Here is a 25,962-nt window from a genome sequence, read left to right as displayed (position 1 = left end):
AATATCTGGAACGGCGCAAATGGAATGGGACCGACCCCATAGAAACCATGTGTTTGATATATTTTATGCAATTCCAACGATTCCACTCCAGCCATTACCACGAGAATGTCCTCCCCAATGAAGGTGCCACCAGCCTCCTGTGGTCTGTTTATTTTCCAGAATGGTGTCAGTCCTGATGTAATAGTCATGTGGTGGGAAGTGTGTTTTTGAGGGGGTAGCTGTATTTTCTAATGTTCCGTGTTAAAACTCCCCAAAAAGATTTGTCCTCATTCCAGACTTTCCTTACTGCTTATGTAGACTTTGCCCATGTTCAATTGCTTTTCACACATTTGGTTACGTTACAGGCTTGTTCTAAAATGGATCAAATTAATTGTTTTCCCAATCTACACACAATACCCCATAATGTCAATGCAAAAACGGGTTTTTAGACATTTTTGGCAATGTATTAAACATTTAAAACAGAAATACCTTAGTTACGTAAGTATTCAGATCCTTTGCTATGAGACTCGAAATTGAGCTCAGGTGCATCCTGTTTCCATTGATCATCTTTGTGATGTTTATACAACTTGATTGGAGTCCAACTGTGCTAAATTCAATTGATTGAACATGATTTGGAAAGGCACACAACTGTCTATGTAAGGTTCCACAGTTGACAGTGCATGTCAGAGCAAAAACCAAGCCATGAGATCGAAGGAATTGTCCGTAGAGCTCCGAGACAGGATTGTGTCGAGGCACAGATCTGGGGAAGGGTACTAAAACATTACTGCAGCATTGAAGGTCCCCAAGAACACAGTGGCCTCCATCATTCTTAAATGGAAGAAGTTTGGAACCACCAAGATTCTTCCTAGAGCTGGCCGCCCAGCAAAAGTGAGCAATTGGGGGAGAAGGGCCTTGGTCAGGGAGGTGACAAGGAACCCGATGGTCACTCTGATAGAGCTCCAGAATTCCTAGGTGGTGATGGGAGAAGGACAATCATCTCTGCAACACTCCACCAATCAGGCCTTTATGGTAGAGTGGCCAGACGGAAGCCACTCCTCAGTAAAAGGCACATGACAGCCCGCTTGGAATTTGCCAAAAGGCACCTAAAGGACTCTCAGATTATGAGAAACAAGATTCTCTGGTCTGTGGCAGGGACTGGGAGACTAGTCAGGATCGAGAGAGACCCTTGAGACCCTTGATGAAAACCTGCTCCAGAGTGCTCAGGACCTCAGAAGGTTCACCTTCCAACAGGACAACAACCCTAAGCACACAGCCAAGACAACACAGGAATGGCTTCAGGACAAGTCTCTGAATGTTCTTGAGTGACCCATCCAGAGCCCTGACTTGAACCCGATCGAACATCTCTGGAGAGACCTGAAAACGGCTGTGTAGCGACACTCCCCATCCAACCTGACAGAGTTTGAGAGGATCTGCAGAGAAGAATGGGGAAGCTCCTCAAGTAGACTTGAGGATGTTATCGCTGCCGATGGTGCTTCAACAAAGTAAGGAGTAAAGGTTCTGAATACTTATGTAAATGTGTTTTTTCCAGTTTTTCATAAATTTGCCCAAATTTCTAAAAACCTATTTTTGCTTGTCATTATGGGGTATTGTGTGTAGATTGATGAAAAACTATTTAATACATTTTAGAATAAGGCTGTAATGTAACAACATTTTGAAAAAGTAAAGGGGTCTGAATACTTTCCAATGCGCTGTGTGTTTATAGACCCTGGTAAGGCAGTGAGTGAGTTGATGTCTTGCTACCTCTGGAGATCCAACCGGCAGCACAGTCCTCTGTCTCACCTCTCAAAGTGAGCTCAGCTCACCCCTCGTTACCTCAGGGAAGGTGCCACCAGCAGCACCCTCCTTTCAGACTCAGGCCAGGCCATCCATTAACCTGTCAACACTCCTACTTCCCCACCTTAGTTTGGGCTGAATTTAGAACACTGTCTGTAATGAAACCACCAGTAATCACCCAAACGCATCTCGTCACGCTCAAGGTAATTAATATATTTGGAGGGCGATGGCTAACTCTTAATTAAATTATGCCTCTTTTAATGAGACCGTGACTGAGACTAAATGTATGGCCACTATCTCCATTATCAAGAGCTTGGTGCGCAACAGAGATTTGTCATTTTCCTCCAAATCACTCGCAGATTAGGTTTAATGACGCTCATGATTAATCTATCAATTTATACTTGTTTGTTTCTCTCTTAAACATATAATAAATTACATTTTGTAATTACCTCAGCCAGCTTTGGCTACTGTAAAAGCCTCCGTTTCTGCAATTAATGCACAAAAGTATTCCTATTATATATACATTTTTAGGGAAAATACAGATAACTTCATGGTATTAATCATATTACAAAATTGGATGTTTTTAATTAATTCAAGATACACTCCGAAAATTAATTGCGCATTCTCACAATACTATCTTAAACTAATGAAGGCTCGACAAAGAGACTGCTTAATTTTTTAAAAAGGTGCCAGATTAGTGGGATCTCAATTATGGCTAAAACAAAAGCCAGCCGCTTGCTAGGGCATGGCGCAAAGAAAGAAAATGATGCTTCAGCACTTTCTCCCAAACAAAAAAAGGAGAACGTTTCTATTGTTTTTGGGGAACTGTAGAACATGGCAATGATTCAAAAGATACACGAGAAATAATGAGTGCTGTAATTAGCCATGCAGTAGGCAATAACAGTCTTTAAAACGATAACGTAGAGTAGACAGAGGTGGTTCATAAAAGGTGATTTACAAGCGACAACGTCACTAAACAGGGTGGCATCATCGGCCTGCAGACAGACAGGGTATTGTGTTATAACCTCAGCAGCCTATAACATTAAGTGTAACATTAAGCATACTGTACACTCTTAGAAGTGAAGGTGTCTTGAAGACCCTTTTGGGTTGCCACACCGGAGGCTCCTTGAGAAAACCTCTCTGGAAATGGTCTTTCAAGAACCCTCTGAAAGGGTATTCGACGAACCCCTGTGTAAAGGTTCAAACCAGAATTTAAGCTCCAAAACTGTCAGTGTTCAACATGAACATACACAGCAGGACAGATGAACAGGAATTACATTTATGTTAATATCTATCTTAAAGCCACGCCCCTACTAAGCCTCGCCTCCACTCCAGGATTCCTCCAAGGAACCCTTTGCTACATTGAACCATTAAAAGTTTCCTCCAAGAACCTCTCAAAAAACCGAAGGTGCAAGTATGAACCATTGACTAGCAATCCAGGAGGTTACAGACCACCACATATACAGGGCTACAGTTCATACAAAAAGGAGATGGATGGAGGTGATTGGCCCATAGGGTCAATTGAGATGATAGAGATTACAACACATTTTAATACGAGGGCCTTTTCAGTTGAGGAAGTTCTCAGCAACCGAATCTGCTCTCACGCAAACATAGAAGTAGTCATGTTACATCCTCATTTTAAAACAATGAATTGTTATAACAGCCAGCTTGACTCAGTGGCTCAGTAGAAAAAAACATATGACATTTTCTGCTTAATTAAAACTGAATCAAAATTTGCTTTGAATGGTCATGATCTAATAATTCAGGATATTTCAGTATTCTTTTTTTAATTTAACGCACCATATACCAAATGTGCTGTTATGGATGTTTTTTTAATTGTCCATACTAAAAGTAAGGGATTATTGTTTTAAAATGTGATCCAGGGAGCAAATTGAAAGCGTCTATTCATTTAAAATGCTTCTTTTCTAATGCCCTTTTTATGTGACATACGTTCATTAAAGCTTTGAGGTACATTGGTCAATAACCCTTATATAAAATGCATATTTTACTTAAGGCATCACAAAATGATTGCCTACCATTGCCTTGACTAAGTCTATTCAACATATTCACACATTAAGTGTGTGTTATTTATTCTAAAAAGACAAGTAAACAACCCACTATGTTTTAGTGTTCGCAATAGTCATTTAAAATAACCTATTCTAGAGAGGAAGCAGCTATTGCTACAGCCTGACTAAATTTAGGCCTGTGCCCAGGAGGTTGGTGGCACCTTAATTGGGGAGGACGGGCTCGTGGTAATGGCTGGAGCGGAATCAGTGGAATGGAATCAAATACATCAAACACGTGTTTTGATGCCGTTCCCTTACACCGTTCCAGACATTATTATGAACCGTCCTCCCCTAGGCAGCCTCCACTGGGCCTGAGAGTTGTAGCTCAAAAGTGACTGCGTCTTCTGCCTGTAAGGTGAGCTGCTGTCTTCTCAGTGAGTGTGTGGATGTGTGTCGGTGAGTAGGCGAGTCGGTGGGTGTGCGTGAGAAAAAGTGTTTAGGGATGCGACCACGAGTACGACACCAAGCAAGAGCAATACATCCCAAGGTGGCGAGCCTCAGGACACTCTCTTGGCTAAGTGAGATGGAGCAGAGAGAGTGCTGGGTGGTCACGCCTTGTCTGCTGATGACAGTGACGGGTTAAAGAGATTACACCGGGGACTGTGTGTGTCAGCAGCCGTGGGCCGGCCCTCCTCACACTGGAACACAATGAGCAACGACATGCTTGGGCTGCTGGGGGGGAAAGCTCAGTTTCAGGCATTCCTCACAAACAGCTACAGGGGGGAAATAACATGTTGCATGTTGTCTTTGCTTCTCAGCTCAATTGAGACCCTTACATTCCAGCGGGCCCAACAAGGTGGCCAGTTGGGTGGTGGTGGTGAGTGCGGAAGTAATATAACGTCTCAGAGCTGAGCTGAGCCTCATCGGTGCAATGACAACACACCAAATGACTCATCTGAAGCAGTGGCAAGACCTTTTCATTAGCCCTGGTGGACAGACGACACACCACTAAAGCTCGTTGGCTGCCTGTGAAAAAGGGAAATGAGTTCTGTTCTGAATGGTTGTTTTTCTTCTCTTTGAAGGTATGAAGGACAGGCCCTCTGTCTTAATGACTGACTGACTCACGGACATGGCTTTCAACAACATGGTCGGTCCTAGAGGAAGAAATGATGCTCTAGCAGTCACACAACCCAACACACGGTGAGTTGAATAGACCCCCCTTCTCCATTCCCCATCTCTCTCGATTCATTAGGCCAGACTACATGGCAATAGCAACGTCGCTCAAGGATTGCTATGAAGGAACCATGAGTTTAAGTGTGGGTGCAGAGACAGTTAGCGGTGAAGGACACATCCACTGCCACTGCATCATCCTCTGGGTCACAATCACTCAGCTTGTCATGAAACCCACTTCCCCAGCCCTCCTTTACACCCACTATGAGGATGCATTGAGAGCAGTGATGCTATACATACAAGCCTCTCTTCCACCATTAGCGTGGAATTTTCCAAATGTTTAGGAGTTGTTACATAGTCTGTTCTCTGCCATGTGTTCATAGAGAGAGGGGGGGTGGGGGGGTGGGGGGGGGGGGGGGGTGGGGGGGGGGGGGGGGGGTGGGGGTGTGGCGGGGGGTGCAAGGCGATTCCTTGTGTTTTATTTTGAAATCAAATTATTTTGTTTTTCTTTTATGGAGCTAACATATTTCCTAAATATGTATTTATAGATGGCTTACACTCCTTGTCATAGACGGTTTTTTCGAAATGGTGCTAACATAATGGATAAATGTTAAATTAACCGTGAACAAATGAATCACTGCTAATAGTGCACTGTCTAACTACTTAATGTGCTACAGGGATGTACAAGTTGCTGCATGATGCGAACTAGTGTGATATATATCGTTAGGATTACTAAACAGTCAATAATTCGCAAGTGATGATGTTGTTCATCGTTAGCAATAAACCGCAACATTTTAGTATCTTATAGTCTGTCACTAGCGACACTTAACCTTTGGTGTTCCATAGGCTATTACGCAAGGCACGTTATGGTCTTTTAATAACAGTCTATAGACTGCCGATTGAAAATATACTGTACAAAAATATGAATAAGAATAATGAATATAAATTAACAATATTTTATAAATGAATTAACAACAATGTATGCCCTTTAGTTTTATTCATAGACATAGAACATGTATTTTTATTATATATTCATCGTTATTTAACTTTGCAAAATCATTAATTTGGGTGATTCAAAGCTATGGTCATTTTGTCAATGTAATTAGCACATTATGTAATCTCTGGTGAAATGTGATTAGAAGCTAAAATGATTCCACAGTCAGTAATGACCTTGCATTACATACAGACATTAAACACATTAAAATATATATGCAGCAAGGCATGCGGTTAATAACATTAAATATCTACAGGAGCATGAGTTCGTTCAAATGTTACGACTTTTACAACAAATGAGGGTAGTAACCCGCTCTACTGCCCTTCCTTGAAGTGACCCGTGCATATTATTTTACCTGTGGTAAAACGAGGGAAGACGCAACCATTTACACTGACACAATGGGAACAGCAGACCGTGTGTAAATTGCATCTTCATTTGCATTCCTGGTCCAAAAATCATGCAAATCTTAATGAGACAGTCTCTATTGTGGCTGTAATTGAAAACCCATTCTTTGTTAATTACTGTTTCTCAAAGGCCTTGTCCGCAGTCACTGAGCTGAAACAAAAAAGTTATTGATTCCAGAGGCCGTGGGGTTTAAATGGACATCTAACGCAATGGTTTATAGTCTGTTTGAGGGGATATGCATATTTTCCCAGGCCAAAATGATAGTTTTCCCCCTTGGATTAAATAAAGAACGGCGGGGATCCGTTTCGCATTTCTAACCGCACACGTTCTCTTTTAATGTATGCCAACAAAGCCTATAGCCAGCAACCAAACCACTGTTATTTATTAATCAGTCTATTGATAAGGCTAGTTAAATACCACAGATAACTCTCTCTATTCATATTGGGGGATTTAAATCAGTATATAGTCTTTATTCAAATTATAAAACAAATACACTAGATTCTAATAGATTTCTTTCAGTGGGGGATATTATAGAATATTCAGTTTACCATGCGCCTTCCAGCACATTGTCCGTCCTGAATTCAATTTCTCTGACCAAAAGCCCTATTCAGTAAGCTTGCATAGGGACATTGTGCAGACTAACTGCATGCCCTTTCAATGGGGGAATTAATGCAACTTTTGTGTCAATTAGACCGAATTAGAATGAATTTTAATTCGCCTAAAGCCCTGCGCAAATAACGTTGTTCATGATATACTTTTTAGTAGGCTATATCCTCTTATCATATTGTGCGGATATGCGATAGCGGGCCTTTCTGTCATTTCCATATTGTTTATTTACTGCTCATTAATACGATTCAGATCAGGAGTGAAATAGAGATTATTCAACATGATGGGTCGTAAATGTAATAGTCTTTCATTTGAGGAATACGTTTTTATTCAATCATTTTTATTTAAAAAAAAATTATACATTGGACTATAAAAGAAAAATTACTTGAAGGGTTGCCCAAGCTTGTTCCTGTCAATGAATGGGAGCTCTTGGCCAATTGTTGCTGAGAGGCCTTCTGTGGGGGCTGATGCAGTTTATCGAAAGAGGCTTAGTGTGTCTTGGTTTATATTTTATAAGACTTGATTAAAAATATTGTATTTTCATTTGTCACTCAATTGCTGCATCCCTTGGTGACAAGTGAATCAAATTAAAATGAAGGGCTTGTTCAGAAATACACTAATATCAGATATGGTAACTCAACTGGCATTGTTTGCATGCTGGTTGCACATTACTCTGCATACCTGAACATTCACACATTTCCTCCAAACACTTTCAACAGTGTGTTTCTGCAAGCCGTGACTGCAGGCCATGGGGCCCGAGGGGCATGGAGCTCGCTGAGGCCGAACACTGGCAGGCTTTGCTGGTGGTCCTCCTCGCCCTCCGCTTTCGTTAATTAGGAAATGAGGTGCACAGAGGCCCTCATTACCGAACCCCGGGTTACTTCGAGTTTTCCTTTTCCCGCTGTCTGGTCGATTTCCATAAGGATTACAAGCGGATAAGTTTGTGAATCTTCACAGATAAACAAATAACTGTTTTCTGAATTAGATGGGTTAACCCAAGCACTAATTAGAGGTTAGCGACAAGACCTGTGCTCTGTTGATGGCTGATCAATCAACAAAGCTTTTCAATTGATTAACGTCTAGGTAAATCAATATGTTGTTCTATGAGCTGGATAGCAAGTGTTGAACTGCGTTTCTATGGTATTGATTTACATTAATACTGTGTATTCAACTAAATTGAATGTAGGCTACTCTTTCTCTGACAGACATGTTTTGAAAGTGAATTCCATTCGTTAGATTTATTAAAGGTCCAATGCAGCCGTTTGTATCTCAATATCAAATCATTTCTGGGTAACAATGAAGTACCTTACACTGTGATGGTTTTTAATGAAAATTGTGAAAAATAAACTACAATTGCTTCTTAGCAAACAGCAATTTCTCAGTAATTTTGCTAGGACTGTCTGGGAGTGGCCTGAGTGGGGAGGGGAAAACTGAAAACTAGCTGTTATTGACAGAGGCTTGGAACTCTCTTTCTTATTGGTCTATTAACTCATCTACCACCTAGGGAAGTCACCAAGCAGGCCAAAACTCCATCTCAACAAAACAGGCTGAAATTTCAGGTGGTCTTTGCAAACAGCTCTTACAATAAAAGGGTATTATCATAATTTTTTACAATTTCACAGTATTATTACAACCTCATAGTGTGGAAACATATATAAAACATGGGGAAATCACGTTTTTGACTGCACTTGGCTTTTAAATAAAATGTAATATCCCCCTATATTTCAACATCATCAGATTGGTTGTGGCGGCAGGTAGCCTAGTGGTTAGAGCGTTGGACTAGTAACCGAAAGGTTGTTAGATTGAATCCCCGAGCTGACAAGGTACAAATCTGTTGTTCTGCCCCTGAACAAGGCAGTTAACCCACTGTTCCTAGGCCGTCATTGAAAATAAGAATGTGTTCTTAACTGACTTGCCTAGTTAAATAAAGGTTTTTTTAAAAGTAGGCTTGTTCATTACATCAGTTTGTTATGGGTACATGGACTATAGATTATATTATTTAATGTCAAGCCTGTGTATTTTCAAGCCTTGATAATTATTTTGTTGTAAATCGTATGCTATTCTGTTGAAAAGAGGTGACAATAGGCTATTTAAAGTTTTGATATCAAATAATCTCCCCTTTCGATTTTGAAATCCAATTCACATGCATAAATATGCTTACCCATGATTTCAATAAATTAGATGGGTTCCTGAAATAAAACATAGACATTTGGAACTTCTTTAGATTTAATAGTGAAGTCATTAGTGTGCAGAATTCCTTTTCGTTAATATTTAAAATCCTTAATCGCTCCCAGACCTGTGGTGCTCAATATTGAGTGGCGGAGGTGTTAATTTAGGACGTTTTTGATGGACGAAGCGCGTGTAGTCATTAGCAGGTGTCAAGTTTTCCCGAGGGCTGGGAGAAAATCTCACTTCTGTTTCAACTGCTAAACAGGAACCGTGTGTTTTGGGTCTTTGCGGTGACCATGTTAATAACCATTAGCACTGCAGAGTGAAAACGTTTTACGCACGAGAGCTGTCGAATTTCACGACGAAGTAGCGTAAATATATATTCACTTTCTCAGAGCACCAATCAACCCTTCCTTCAAAACAAAGTCTTGAGAGGTAGGCTGTAAGCAGTCTTCTCTCCACAAGAGGTCGTTGATGTATCAAGGTTTTATCTTTCGCCGCTGTACCATTCCCAATGTTGGCTGTTTTGAGAATTGGCCACGGAGATTAACCAAAATTAGTCGAGAAATAGAAAGTGAATCCGCATTTGCAAACATCGATGGACATGGTAAACAAAACATTTAATCCAATATTGTGCCAATTACGCACACTTACTGTGCAGTTTATTTTAAGTAACCCACATTTACATTTAAAACATCTTCAGTGTCATGTTGTTTTGATGAATCAGACTTTTTGTCAATATGTTAATATAATAAATACATTCTAATTCAATTCATGATAAATTCCCATTTGAAAATGACAAGCACACACATTTTCAACATATTAACAAATTGTTTTGTTGTCTGACATTGGCTGCAATTGAAATAGTATTAACAGAAACCCTTCTGTATGAAGGAGCACGCTAACCTCAAGTTATATATAGATGCCAATCTCCAATTCTAAGATATCATCTTGATATTTAAGGAGGGGCGAGTATTCATTAATGAATGGAGAGAATAATACCACTTTTCTGCCTCTATATTTGCCTTGCACTCATAGGTCTATCTATACAGGCATTGGAACCACGCCTCCAGTCACCACTTGAATGGGGTTATTTGATTTCCACCTTTTTCTTTACCAAGACCCCTTACAAATTATGAAGTTACGTCTGTAATGACATGAGTTGCTAGAGTTTTATGCATGGTTTATTTTTTTAATGATCGGTCATGTCTATAGCACCTACAAACTCAAACCTATATATTTAACTATTAGGATAATATATTTGATGATCAAGTTGACTTGAATTGTCGACGTGATCCGTTCCATCAAACCTATTCGTTTAATTTAAAAACCCTATATAGGCTATGATTCAGTTTGTTTCAGTAAGATTTTAGCCATTTTCTAAAATGTTTCCTGCATGTGATGTAACTTACATTTTAACATCTCAATATACATATATACATGTATAGTTTGTTTGAATTACTTCAGATTAACTATAATTAAGCAATAAGGCCAGAAAAGGTGTGGTATATGGCCAATATACCACGGCTACGGGTTGTTCTTATGCATGACGCAACAAACCCAGAGGTGCCTTATTGCTATTATAAACTTGTTACCAACATAATTAGACAATAAAATAAATGTTTTGTCATACCCATGGTAGACGGTATGATATACCACGGCTGTCAGCCAATCAGCATTCAGGGCTCGAACCACCTAGTTTTTAATCTAATTTAACTGTTTTATAAGGTGTTCTTTATGTATAAAATTGAATCTATCCCTTTCCTTCTACAACTCCAACCCCAAACAGAGCACTGTCCAACTCAATTCGGTAGACGAAGCCGTGCTGTGATTGGTCGGGAGCAACGCATTGTTTCGCTGTCAATCCAAATCACATGACCCGGGAACTAATAACAGCTGAGGTTGGCGGACAAGTTTGCAGAGTTCTGTTTCAGAGCACTGAGAAATTGGAAGCACCTGACAAACTAACATTGCCTGAGCTTCTTTTGACAACTTTTTCCCCCTCACATGAGACTGGTCAGTACTATTTCTATCTCTCTTGTCTTTGATGGTATTTTGTTCAACTTTATCCACGCCTGAGAGTGAACATTTCAAAGCCGTTCGAATGTATAACATGATGGAAAGCGAGATCAAGAGCCCACTCCCGCAGTCCAATTCGGGCTCAGCGGCGGGCAACAAGAACAACAGTGCCAACGACCAGGACCGGGTGAAGCGGCCTATGAATGCTTTCATGGTGTGGTCCCGTGGACAGCGGAGAAAGATGGCACAAGAGAACCCTAAAATGCACAACTCTGAGATTAGTAAGCGACTCGGTGCAGACTGGAAACTTTTGACCGACGCGGAGAAGAGACCCTTCATCGACGAGGCCAAGCGTCTGCGCGCCATGCACATGAAGGAGCATCCGGATTACAAATACCGTCCCCGCAGGAAGACCAAGACCCTGCTCAAGAAAGACAAGTATTCTTTGCCTGGAGGACTTCTGGCGCCAGGTGCCAACGCTGTCAACAACGGCGTCTCGGTGGGACAGCGGATGGACAGTTATGCTCACATGAATGGCTGGACAAACAGTGCGTACTCCCTCATGCAGGACCAGTTGGCCTACCCTCAGCATCACAGCATCAACAGCCCACAGATTCAGCAAATGCACCGGTATGAGATGGCAGGGCTCCAGTACCCCATGATGTCCTCGGCGCAGACCTACATGAACGCAGCATCCACGTACAGCATGTCCCCCGCATACACGCAGCAAACCTCCAGCGCCATGGGCTTGGGTTCCATGGCCTCCGTGTGCAAGACCGAGCCGAGCTCACCACCTCCGGCGATTACTTCTCACTCCCAGAGAGCGTGTTTGGGGGACCTGAGGGATATGATCAGCATGTACCTGCCTCCCGGTGGCGACAGCGCGGATCACGCGTCCCTGCAGACCAGTCGGTTACACAGTGTACATCCGCACTATCAGACCGCGGGGACTGGCGTGAACGGAACGCTACCCCTAACCCACATTTGAAAAAATGACTATAAACTTAAGTACTTCGTATACTTGAACATTTTGATTGCTAAAATAATCGCCGTTCAGTAGTTAAAAAAAACAATAATACATTTGATTTTTTTATCTCAATGAGTTGTCCATTTTAAAGCATTTTAAAACTACATATCCTGGCCTGAAACTGAATGTTCAGTCCACCAGAGTAAATTGCATTGCAAATAGGCTTTTATCATGATTTATAAGCAATCAGCTTCTGTAGAAGAATTGGACTTCTATATTTTAATAATGCCATCATATTTTCTCTGAAAAAGGCATCTGGCCTCGTGAAGAGGCGTTGTATTTCAGAAAAGCTGGATTGAGAGTTGGTTCATACGTGTTTACACTTAATTTGTAGAATGTCAGTGTCGGCTGTGTCCAAATCTTTGTAGTCTTTTTCTTCATGACCTAGGTTTTAATGAAATGTAAGACTGCGGGTCGCAAGTGCAAGTTTTTATTTATAGTATTTTTTTTTTTTATGTTATGTTCCATTTTTTTGACATTTTCTGTGGTTTTTAGTCAGGTTAACCCATATCATGGGCCAAGAGGAAGTTTTATTTAAAACTGACGTTTCTACTTATTTTAAGACCATCCTCTATTCTTAAATGATGAATAAATTTGTACGAAACAAGATTACTGAGTCCATGTGTGTTTTGGTGATTGTGTGGGGTATGAGCCACCTGATGAGTACTTGTCGATAGGGGATGTGACGTGAGTTTGATGGGTGAAATCTGTCAGGTATCATAGGAGATGCCGCTTCACAGAATGAAATGAGTGTAACATTGAAAAGCAAAGTGATTTATCTTAGGCGATGGGTCTAACGAAGTGTGACTAATGAGAACTCAAACATGACGGATGAAGACGGTCTTGTATAACTCAAGTTTTCATCACCTCTTCCACCTAAAATAGACCTACTGCAAACACTAATTTGAGTAAATAAAATATACGTTCATTTAGATTTTGAAGTGTTGCATAGCCCAATATTGTTTTGAATAATTATGTTTAATGATCAGCATAATATCTTCCAATTATCGAAATATAGGCTTTTTTCCCCCTCCTAACTTTGGTTGCGGTGAACAATTTTCCCCATTACTATTTAGGCTTAACTAAATACACGGGTATCTGACTGGTTACTCACTTATGCCATTTTGTTGGGAATAGCTGGGACATGGAGAAATACGGCAGCACCTAAAATATGTTAATGTCAAAGACAATGGGCCTATACAAAGTGTAGGTCTAACATTTCATTTCATTGCTGACTTTAAAAGATTTCTTTCTGAAAAGCGAAATTGTTTAAAATACTAATCTGAATTTAACTTGCTGCTTTGCTTGTAGGCCCATTGGGCTGCTTTAACCAATAGCTTAACTTTCGTTTCTTACCATGACATAACTTAAGCTACTCAATATAGTGTATTTCGAAATGGAATGTTTGTCGATTGGGTATATTTACTGTAGTCTGGTTGATTCTATGGAATGTGTTCTCTGAATGGTTCTGCCATAAATTATGGTGAACTATAAGGCTGCGTCGACTCATAATCTAATCGTTTATAACGCTCCTTTTCACAGTGTGGAGTTCAGCAAAGTCTTTCCAATATTGACTTTGGATCCTTTATACATAGTCATATCAGATGGCAAAGTGAATCTAGGTAGGCCTACCTGTAAATCCACTCCTTTATTGTGCACAGTTTATCACCAACATGTTCTACGGGGTGAATGAGTGTGAAGACACATATTTGATTTATTTTTGTTTATTTTATTAGGATCCCATTAGCCGACGTAAATAGCGACAGCTAGTCCTCCAGATGTCCAGTCTTACTAAGGTCAGACACAAGCAAAAAGACATCACAGGTAAAATACTTTACAATTTACAAACATTAAAACGGTGTGTGTATGCATCTATCCGTTATACATACACACAAAAAGTAGGTCACATGGGGAGAAGCGTTTTGCAGTGAGGTCTTACTTTGTTTTTGAAACCAGGTTTCTGTCCACTTGCGCTATATGAGATGGGAGTTCCACGCAATCATGGCTCTGTATAATAATTTGTTCTGGACCTGTGAAAATACCTTTGTAGCGTGTGTGTAAGTTGACTGCAAACAATTAGCCATTTCCAACAATGTTTCTTATAAAAACAAGAAGCTCTTGGCCAAGAGACTGGCATGCATTATAGTCGTGTCTATTATAGTCCTTGGTTGAAGCTGTTAAATTCACGTGTCCCTGCCAATATGACACCAATATTGAGGAACATTCGCAAATCAATTTGATTGGAGGTTATGAACACACTCCCTGCCTCATGAGCCATTCGTCCGTTACCGAGAACCACAGAGCAGATTTTTTACAAGGTCGTTAGCATTAGGGCGGCAGGTATCCTAGTGGTTAGAGCGTTGGGCTAGTTTCCCGAAAGGTTGCTAGATCGAATCCCCGACCTGACAAGGTAAAAATCTCTTAACCGACTTGCCTAGTTAAATAAAATTAGGGTCGTCAGACAATTTTTGGGGATGACACGGGTCCCATTATGCCCGGCGAAAACCAAACACTGCATTCCACAGTAAGAACTTAATACCAACGGTCAAGCATGGTGGTGGTAGTGTGATGGTTTGAGGATGCTTTTCTGTCTCAGGACCTGGAAGACTTGCCTTAATAGAAGGAACCATCAATTCTGCATCAGAATTCTACAGGAGAATGTCAGGCCATCTGTCTGTGAGCTGAAACGCTGCCGGGTCATGCAGCAAGACAATGATCCAAAACATCAAGTCTACATGGAAATGGTTAAGGAACAAATTTGAAGTTTTGGAATGACCTAGTCAAAGTTCAGACCTAATCCCAATTGAGATGTGGCAGGACTTAAAGAGCAGTGCATGCTTGAAAATTCACAAATGTCACTGAGTTAAAGCAGTTCTGCATGCAAGAGTGGGCCAACATTCCTCCAAAGCGATATGGGCGACTGATCAACAACTACAGGAAGCGTTTGATTGCAGCTAAATGTGGCACAACCAGTTGAGTGTCAGGGGGCAATTACTTTTTCTCACAGGGGAATTGGGTGTTGCATAACTTTTTTAATAAAGTATTTGTAAACTCAGGTTCCCTTAACTAATATTAGGTTCTTGAAGATCTGATAACATTCAGTATCAAAAATGGAGAATCAGAAAGAGGGCAAATACTTTTTCACAGCTCTGTATATGCGGTTCATAACTAGCTTACTGTTTCTTAACAAAGCAATTTGTTTTCTCGGCTGTGGTTTGTGTTCTTGATTGTTCTTAGTTGAGGAAATGTAGTGTAGCTAACTCGTGTTTTTCTTGTCTAAAATCTGGCTACCTTGTCTAACTGTCGCTTGGTCTGTGCAATGCAAATGAACGTGAACAGCGTGGCAGTTTCCCAAAGTTTGGTGGTTGTAAACTTAACATTAACTAGCTATGTTTTTTGTAAGAAAGTAGGATATATTGTGGTGCATGAACTTGCCATACACGTTATCTAACATTAGTTTTAAGTTGGCTAACGTTACCTAGCTAGTTAACATTAACTGGCTATCATAGCAGCCAAGGATGTTCTCTATCATGTTTGTGATCTGATTACACTTGTGTCTAGATGAGCAGTTTACACGATGACTTTAGCCTTATGTAAAACCTTAGCTAGATGACACTGCTGGTCATCTATGAACATCTTGAACGATCTAGCCTTAATTTCCATGTACTCTTAGTCTTCACATGGCACAGCCCGAAGAGGACTGGCCACCCCTCTGAGCCTGGTTCCTCTCTAGGTTTCTTCCTAGGTTCCTGCCTTTCTAGGGAGTTTTCCTAGCCACCTTGCTTCTATATCTGCATTGCTTTCTGTTTGGGATTTTAGGCTGGGTTTCTGTATAAGCACTTTGGGACATCTGCTGATGTAAAAAGGGCTTTATAAATGTCATACTTGGCAAAATATAGCCATCTAGCGTTCCTTGTTTGTTGGTTAGCTACTTAGCCATCATAAGCTCTCATCTGATTGGTGTAACATTAGATAACTAGTTAGCTAGCTAATCAAAACAAAAACACTGATTGGCTAGCTACCTTTTTATTTGCCTGTTATCTAGCTAGCTTTCAGCTGACTGGTGTTAGCTAGCTAGAGAGGCTAGCTGGACTTTGCAAGCTAACGTTAGCTAGGTAACATTAACTAGTTAGCTAGGTAACATTAACTAGTTAGCTACCTAGCTAATCAAAATAGCTGCTTGCATTTTATTGATTAACCTCATATTAAATTCCATTTAGTTAGCTATATACAGCTGCCTAGGTTTGTTCGCATACACTTCTAATGACTGGTAGCATGGTGCAAGCAGCCGTGTTGCAGAGCAAATGACCACCGGGCGTTAGAACTCAGATTAGCCTTCAAAAAAAAGATAATAGCATTGTCAAATGCTGCAAAAAGATAGCACATGTTCTTAAAGGACAAAAATGAGCACGTGAGAGCGATCAATTATACATTTATCAAAACTGTTGCCCCTGGGGCATATAGCTACAGTGCTATGAAAAAGTATTTGCCCCTTTTCTAATTTTCTCTACTTTTGCATATTTTTTACAAGAACGGTATCAAATCTTCAACCAAAACTTAATATCAGAAAAAGGGAACCTGAGTGAACCAATAACACAACCATTACATACTTATTTCATAAACAAAGTTATGTAACACCCAATGTCCCTGTGTGAAAAAGTAATTGCCCCCTTACACTCAATAGCTGGTTGTGCCAGCTAAGTATCTAGGCATCGTATAAGAACTAGACAACGGAGTACATAAAGTGACAATTAGACTTGCCAACTTTTCGGACTGAATACGTTTTTGTAGGGCCTAGATTAAAAAAATAATGTAGCCCCAATTTCGCTCTTGTCTAACTCCCCAACGGGCTTGGGAGGCGAAGGTCGAGTCATGCGCCCCCAGAAACATGATCCGCCTAACCACACTCCTTAACACCCGCCCGCTTAACCCGGAAGCCAGCCGCACCAATGTGTCAGAGGAAACACCGTTCAACTGACGACCGAGGTCAGCCTGCAGGCGCCTGGCCCGCCACATGGAGTCACTAGAGCGCGAAGGGCCAAGTAAAGCCACCCGGCCAAACAATGGTTGAACCCCCAAAGCACGTGAACATGAGCCTCAGTGGTGCGCTGTGAGTGTGCAGCATAGCTGTTTCAAACATGTACAATACATTCCAGCTCCCTCTCCTGCCTTGTCATTATAATCCACATTTGTGCTGACTGATTTAACCGTGTCATGTTACTTTTCAGTGTGTTCCCAGAAAATCTGAAGTTGCCATCAAGTAAAAAGTAGTCAGGGGGTGTGGGTCCTGCACATGGTGCACCCAGGTAAGACAACATCAGAATCATTGAGGGCGTTTGATTAATCGATTTGGAACCGGGCCTGGCTCCTGGACTTGAGCCAGGTGCCCACTCTGCCCGAAGGCGGCTCAGCAAAGTGATGTAATTAAGCACGGGTACTGACCAAGACCAGATGGAGAACACGCATTACATCGGTTTTAAAGTCTCTGCACTGGATGCCTGAAAGTTATTATATTTTAAATTTATTGTAAAGTTAATCCACGATTGTACACCCCAATACAGGTCAGACATGCTTTTAAGTTCTGTGGGCTCCCGAGTGGCGCAGCAGTCTAAGGCACTGCGTCTCAGTGCTAGCGGTGGCACTACAGCCTCTGGTTCGATTCCAGGCTGTATCACAACCGGCCATGATTGGGAGTTCCATAGGGCGGAGCACAATTGGCCCAGCGTCGTTAGCGTTTGGCCGGGGTAGGCCGTCATTGTAAATAAGAACTTGTTCGTAACGGACTTTCCTAGATTAAATAAAGGTTCACTTATTTTTATTTATGTAGCCAGTAGGTCCCTCAGGTCCTCTGGCACTAGCTTTTTAATTGTCCCAAATCCTAGGACCAAGAGGCATGGAGAGGCAGCCTTTAGTTATTATGCCCCCAGCCTCTGGAATACATTTACATTTACATTTAAGTCATTTAGCAGACGCTCTTATCCAGAGCGACTTACAAATTGGAAAGTTCATACATATTCATCCTGGTCCCCCGTGGGGAATGAACCCACAACCCTGGCGTTGCAAGCGCCATGCTCTACCAACTGAGCCACACGGGAATAGACTGCCAGAGAAACTGAGGGGGGGCGGCAAAATTGTGAACATATTTAAAAAAGATATACAAACATCTTTTAGCTTTGCTGTTCCTTAGGGTGCTTTTTAATTGATCAGTGTGTGTCGTTTTGTTTTATCTTATGTTTGTGTAGTAAATCTTTTAGCTTTTATTTGTTTTTTATTAGTTTTTTTTCATGTCTGAAATGTGCTGTATAAAGCTTGATTTGACTTGAAGCACATGTAGTTCTGTATTTTGACATGCAAAAGTGATTGCTTTTGATAACGCTTTATCTGCCTTCCCTCCCCGATGATGTGATGTGCCATAGTCCAGTGTACCCAAGGACAGATTAATCGAACCCCCTCTGTTTGCTTAAATTGTGTGCCATGCTGTGCGCAGTCAAAATAATTACATGCTTGCTAACTTGGCGAGCTACGTGATTAATGAGTCTGTTTTCCACAAATCAACTGTTTTAGCATGGTGTTTTGACCAAGCAAGAGCAAATTAACGAACAAAATTGTTTTTGAACGAACTCTTCAAGACTGTCCATATAAATGGTCTGTCAAATCAGTGTTTTAAGAACTGGGTTCGTAGTGTAATGACTAGAGGTACGTCCTGTATATTTTAAGATTGTGGGTTTTCCTCCCAGAGGATACATTTTGACAATTGAGTTTATAGTTTTGACAGCCCCCTACCGACACACACATTTTCATTTATTAGGTGGCTCTTAAAAGAGCCTTTGGTTTAGTGGAGTGGCAGTGAATGTGGTGTATACAATTTGTGTGCGTCTTGCTAGAACGGAGAAGAGACCAGCTTTACTGATTGTGGTTATTATGGATGACTGTTCACACATCTAAATGTATATTTGAACCCAGTGGTTGAATTCAAGAAGTTTATGCTGCTTATCAATACTTAAAGTTCTCCCACATGTTTTCTTATTTATACTTCCATTTATGACGTGTGCTCTTTTACTGGAGTTGGACAGTTGTGTACAGTATTACTTAGAACATTTGAACCTGAAGTTTTGAGCACCTATCCAATTATAGATTGTAAATATATACAGTACCAGTCAAAAGTTTGTACACCTACTCATTCAAGGGCCTTTCTATTTACTATTTTCTGCATTGTATAATAGTGAAGACATCAAAACTATGAAATAACACATGGAATCATGTCGCAACCCAAAAAGGGTTAAACAAATAAATGTTTTATATTTGAGACTCTTGAAAGTAGCCCCCCTTTGCCTTGATGACAGCTTTGCACACTCTTGGCATTCTCTCAACCAGCTTCACCTGGAATGCTTTTCCAACAGTCTTTGAAAGAGTTCCCACATGCTGAGCACTTGTTGGCTGCTTTTCCTTCACTCTGCAGTCGAACTCATCCCAAACCATCTCAATTGGGATAGAGCTCGGGTTATTGTGGAGGCCAGGTCATCTGATGCAGCTCTCCATCACTCTCCTTCTTGGTCAAATGGCTCTTACACAGCCTGGAGGTGTGTTGGGTCATTGTCCTGTTGAAAACAAATTATAGTCCCACTAAGCGCAAACCAGATGGGATGGTGTATTGCTGCAGAATGCTGTGGTAGCCATGCTGGTTAAGTGTGGCTTGAATTCTAAATATATCACTGACCGTGACACCAGCAAAGCACCATCACACCACCTCCACACATGCAGATATCATCCGTTCACATACTCTGCGTCTCACAAAGACACAATGGTTGGAACCAAAAATCTCATTCGGACTCATCAGACCAAAGGACAGATTTCCACCGGTCTAATGTCCATTGCTTGTGTTTCGTGGCCCAAGTAAGTCTTAATCTTATTGGTGTCCTTTAGTAGTGGTTTCTTTTGCAGCAATTTGACAATGAAGGCCCGATTCACGCAGTCTCCTCTGAACAGTTGGTGTTGAGATGTATCTGTTAGTTGTACTCTGAAGCATTTATTTGGGCTGCAATTTATGAGTCTGGTAACTCGAATGAACTTATCCTCTGCAGCAGAGGTAACTCTGGGTCTTCCTTTCCTGTGGCGGTCCTCCTGAGTGGCAGTTTTTCATCATAGCGCTTGATCGTTTTTACGACTGCACATGAAGAAACTATCAAAGTTCTTGAAATGTTCAGTATAGACTGACCTTTGTCTTTAAAGTAATGATCGTTTCTCTTTGCTTATTTGAGCTGTTCTTGCCATGATATGAACTTAGCCCTATTTGGTAAAAGACCATATTCTGTATGCCACCCCTACCTTGTCACAGCACAACTGATTGATTGGCTCAAATGCATTAAGAAGGAAAGATTATCCACAAATTAACTTTTAACAAGGCACACCTGTTTATTGAAATGCATTCCAGGTGACTACCTCATGAAGCTGTTTGAGAGAACGCCAAGAGTGTGCAAAGCTGTCATCAAAGCAAAGGGAGGCTCTTTTGAAGAATCTCAAATCTAAAATATATTTGGATTTGTTTAACACTTTTTGGTCACTACATGATTCCATATGTGGTATTTCATAGTTTTGATGTCTTCACTATTATTCTACACTGTAGAAAATAGTAAAATAAATAAAAACCCTTGAATGAGTAGGTGTGTCCAAACTTTTGACTGGTACTTTATGTTCAGTTTTGCACTTGTCTAATTTACTTTTGTATTTTGCAGGTGTTTCCCCTTAGTGTTTGTAGCAGGAGATTTCAAATTGCTCTTGACGAGCCACAGAGTTATGCAGGCTTTTTTATTCAAGCCCAGTGCTACCACACCTGATACTACTACTCAGCTGTTTATTGAGACCATGAATAAAAAGCCTGCATAAACCTGTAGCTTGTCACGAGCAATTGTGGCCATCCCTGAATTGTAGTTAAAGTTGACTATCTGATGAGTGTACATTTGGTTGTAAATGTTATTTGGTGATAAACAAAGGTGAATTACGGGTAATGTAGTACTAGGCCTTCAGTGAACTTGAAGGTACATTTTCATGTAAATAGTTCATGGGTACTTGTTGATTTTATTTGTGTATTTTCCAGGAGCTTGCTCAATTGTCTTAAGAGAGATCAGGGATTTTTTTCTACAGTTTTCTCCATATCCATAACTGGGTGTCTTTTTTTCCTTCCATCTGGGAAATCAGCTGTTAATAATAAATAAATATGAACTACATTGTCTGTCATTGTTTACTTTACATTTTTTGCTGTTTTACGCTGTATTATAAACTGTGTTGTTGTGCCCTGAATGATGATGATTGGCTGAAAGCCATGGTATATCAGACTGTATACCACAGGGTATGACAAAACATTTATTTTTACTTCTATATACATGTAATTACGTTGGTAATCTGTTTTATAATAGCAATAAGGCACTTCAGGGTTTCGTGGTATATGGCCAATAGCACTGTATCCAGGCATTAGGCGTGCATTGGGCATATACCAAACCCCCTCGTACCTTAGCGCTTAATTACAATGTATAATGTTGCATAATCACCTTCCGGTGTAAAAACCATGGAAATTAAAAACAAACTGTTTTAAGTGAGAATATGCGTTGGTCTAAAGCTGAAAAAGAAAGGAAATTCACATGAGCACCACAATTCCTATTCCACCCATGCTCTACCAAGGTTTGACATACTACAGTAGCTATGTTGGTGTTGTACTTCAAACTGTGTGTAGGTAGGTTGCTTACACGGAACCCAAACTGGCTGTGTGCGTGCGCCATTGTGCATACATTTATTTTGTGCCCAAACACCAAACACAATCACGACACGCAGGTTAAAGTATCAAAACAAACTCGGAACCAATTATATTAATTTTGGGACAGGTTGAAAAGCATTAAACATTTATAGCTAGTTAGCTTGCACTTGCTAGGTAATTTGTCCTATTTAGGTAGCTTGCTGTTGCTATGTAATTTGTCCTTGGGTATAAACATTGAGTTATTTTACCTGAAATGCACAAGGTCCTCTACTCCGCCAATTAATCCACACATAAAATGGTCACCCGAATCGTTTCTAGTCATCTCTCTTCCTGACAGGCTTTTTCTTCTCTTGACTTTATATTGCGATTGGCAACTTTCATAAATTAGGTGCATTACCGCCACTGACCTCGTTCGTCTTTCAGTCACCCACGTGGGTATAACCAATGAGGAGATGGCACGTGGGTACCTGCTTCAATAAACCTATGAGGAGATGTGAGAGGCAGGACTTGTAGCGCGATCTGCGTCAGAAATAGAACTGATTTCTATTTTAGCCCCTGGCAACGCAGATGCTCGTTGGCGCGCGTGAACAGTGTAGGCACAATAATTGAATAACATAGATTTCTACATTTATTTTGCAACGCTCGCGCACGCGACACGGTCAGCGTGCTATGATTCAAACCTTCTCAAACAGCCCAATTCAGCGTTTCCCGAATTCTGTCCTCTGTGCACATTAACATTTTTGCCGTAACACTACACAGCTGATTCAAAAGAAATCTTGTTGATTTTTTAAAATCAGCTTTGTAGTGCTAGACACCGTATATGGCGTTGTGTGGGCAAAAGATTTGCTGATGTCAATGTTGTGAACAGAGTGCCCCATGGTGGGGTTATGGTATGGGCAGGCATAAGCTATGGACAATGAACACAATTGCATTTTATCAATGGCAATTTGAATGCTGTGAGATACTGTGACGAGATCTTGAGTCCCATTGTCATGCCATTCATCCGCCGCCATCACCTCATGTTTCAGCATGATAATGCACGGCCCCATGTCGCAAGGATCTGCACACAATTCCTGGAAGCTGAAAATATCCCTGTTCTTCCATGGCCTGCATACTCACCAGACATGTCACCCACTGAGCATGTTTGGAATGCTCTGGATCGACGTGTACAACAGCCTGTTTCAGTTCCCGCCAATATCTAGCAACTTCACACAGCCATTGAAGAAGAGTGGGAACACATTCCACAGGCCACAATAAACAGCCTGATCAACTCTATGCAAAGGAGATGTGTTGCGCTGCATGAGGCAAATGGTGGTCACACCAGATACTGACTGGTTTTCCGATCCCGCGGCTACTTTCTTTTTATGTATATGTAACCAACCGATGCATATCTGTATTCCCAGTCATGTGAAATCTATAGATTAGGCCCTAATTAATTAATTTAAATTAACTGATGTCCTTATATGAACAGTAACAAAGTTAAAATCTTTGAAATTTTTGCATGTTGCGTTTATATTTTTGTTCAGTATATGTTTAGATATAGTCCTATTGTAAATGTGCATTATTGTGGCGTTACCATCTTTATTGCAACAATTAATTCAAGTAGCTACAACTGTAAGTGACCTACTATATTGACAGAAGCAATGAGCTACCCACTGATCAGCACAGCAATTTGATAAAACAGGACAACGTTTGAAACCAGGGGTTCTGAGTCAATATTACACAGGTAAGCTATAACAGTTACAGAAATCAGGAATGCAGACAGGCTTTTTCTGAGCTACTGTGTCCAACACACCACTACCTTTTATGTTGGACACCTACTGACCAATAAAGAATCTTATTGTGGAGATTTTCTTATGACCTGTTTTGTTCAAATAAAGGATTAGGGAATACATGCATGTACCACATTATTACAAGACAAAATGGCTCGATTAAGCCTGATGGTCTTGTAAGTATAAAAGCAAAGCTTGCTTTCATTTAATAAAAAATTAAAAACTTGAAAAGGTAGTGGAATGGGATAATGTCTTGGTGTGGTGTGGGAATAATCGAATACTTTACTTTGTATGTGGTACAAATCCCATTATTGTGGAAGCACCTCTAAAAGTATGAATTAGACTGTTTTGAGAAGGTTTGAATTCAAAGCAACGTACGTACATATAGTTTCAAGTACAATACCAACATAGCTACTGCAGTAGGTCAAAGCTGTGTGCTGGAAACCCTTCATAGAGCATTGTAGAATAGGCATTGTGGTGCTCGTGAATTTCCTTTCGGCTTCAGACCAATGCCTATTCTCACCTAAAACGTTGTTTTTAGTTTTTAATAGTATTGATATTATCCCTCTGATTACAATGAAAAGCAAAACATGCCGCTCTGTTCTGGGCCAGCTGCAGTTCTACTAGCTCCTTCTTTGCAGCACTTGACCATATGACTGGACAATAATCAAGATAAGATAAAACTAGAGACTGCAGGACTTGGCATATCATAAAGACTTAGTTTATACTTTGACTAAATTAATGAACAAGAAAGAATTCCAATTTATTTGGGAATTCATAGGCCTATACACCTTTTATTGACAAAGTAGGCCTATAGTAACTAGATTCATTCAGTTTTTTTTAAATCATTAATTTCCAGACAATTATTTTATGAGGCATGTTTTGTCAGAATATTAAAAAGCAGAAAATTATTAGATTAAATAATTGAATCATTGTTTTCTGAATGTGGCTCTTAATATACTTGCATTAGTCATATCCTTGTTTTGAATGTGACTTGACAAACAGAACAAAACTCTTGAATTTGAAACCGTTTCCTTAAGGTTTCCTTCAGATTTCTGCAACATTTTTGCTGCTATTAGGAAGAAAGAGAGACTCAATTCCTTCTTGTCTATTTGGATGTACAGTGCCTTCACAAAGTATTTGGACCTCTTGACCTTTCACACATTTTATATTACAGCCTTAATCTAAAATGGATTAAATAAGTAAAAATCCTCAGCAATCTACACACAATACCACATATCGACAAAGTGCAAACAGGTTTTTTTTTTTGCAAATGTATTCAAAATAAAGATACCTTATTAACATAGGTATTCAGACCTCGTAATTGAGCTCAGGTGCATCCTGTTTACATTGATCATCCTTGAGATGTTTCTACAACTTGATTGGAGTCCAACTGTGGTAAATTCAATTGATTGGACATGATTTGGATAGGCACACACCTGTCTATATGGTACCACAGTTGACAGTGCATGTCAGAGCAAAAACCAAGCCATGAGGTCGAAGGAATTGTCTTTAGAGCTCAGAGACAGGATTGTGTTGAGGCACAGATCTGGGGAAGGGTACCAAAACATTTCTGCAGCATTGAAGGTCCCCACTAACACAGTGGCCTCCATCATTCTTAAATGGAAGAAGTTTGGTACAACCAACACTCTTCCTGGAGCTGGCCGCCCGGCCAAACTGAGGGGCCTTGGTCAGGGAGGTGACCAAGAACCTGATGGTCCCTCTGACAGAGCTCCAGAATTCCTGTGGCGATGGGAGAACCTTCCAGAAGGACAAGCATCTCTGCAGCACTCCACCAATCAGGCCTTCATGGTAAAGTGGCCAGACTGAAGCCACTCCTCAGTAAATGGCACATGACAGCCTGCTTGGAGTTTGCCGAAAGTCACCTAAAGACTCTGATGAAACCAAGATTAGTCTTTGCCCTGAATGCCAAGTGTCATGTCTGGAGGAAACCTGGCACCATCCCCACGGTGAAGCATGGTGGTGGCAGCATCATGCTGTGGGGATGTTTTTCAGGAGCAGGGACTGGGGGAGTAGTCAGGATCGATGGAAAATGAATGGAGCAAAGTAAAGAGATCCTTGATGAAAACCTGCTCCAGAGCTCTCAGTACCTCAGACTGGGGCAAAGGTTCACATTTCAACAGGACAACAACCCAAAGCACACAGCCAAGACAACGCAGGAGTGGCTTATGGACAAGTCTCTGAAAGCGCTTGAGTGGCCCAGCCAGATCCCGGACTTGAACCCAATCGAACATATCTGGAGAGACCTGAAA

General features: G+C 40.8%; 1 protein-coding gene and 1 long non-coding RNA gene across 2 annotated transcripts in view; both read left to right on the top strand.

Moving 5' to 3' along the window:
- LOC111967443 (uncharacterized) overlaps nt 1-25,962 on the top strand; it is a 54,095-nt gene that overhangs the window by 8,481 nt on the left and 19,652 nt on the right. The window contains exon 2 of the long non-coding RNA XR_002877762.1: nt 4,862-4,979. This is a non-coding gene — a long non-coding RNA (uncharacterized lncRNA). The remainder of the gene's footprint in view (nt 1-4,861; nt 4,980-25,962) is intronic.
- Nucleotides 11,036-12,778, top strand: LOC111967442 (transcription factor Sox-3-like). Its single transcript, XM_023992473.2, has one exon. The coding sequence runs from the start codon at nt 11,171-11,173 to the stop codon at nt 12,128-12,130; it is 960 nt and encodes a 319-aa protein (XP_023848241.1). The 5' UTR covers nt 11,036-11,170; the 3' UTR covers nt 12,131-12,778.

The sequence above is a fragment of the Salvelinus sp. IW2-2015 genome, linkage group LG8 (assembly GCF_002910315.2).
Source record: "Salvelinus sp. IW2-2015 linkage group LG8, ASM291031v2, whole genome shotgun sequence".
NCBI lineage: Eukaryota > Metazoa > Chordata > Actinopteri > Salmoniformes > Salmonidae > Salvelinus > Salvelinus sp. IW2-2015.
Note: the sequence above shows the minus strand (reverse complement) of the source record. Positions and strands in the feature narration are given on the sequence as shown.

Coding starts and splice junctions, on each gene's coding strand:
- LOC111967442 (XM_023992473.2), top strand. CDS start 11,171: ATGGTATTTTGTTCAACTTTATCCACGCCTGAGAGTGAACATTTCAAA.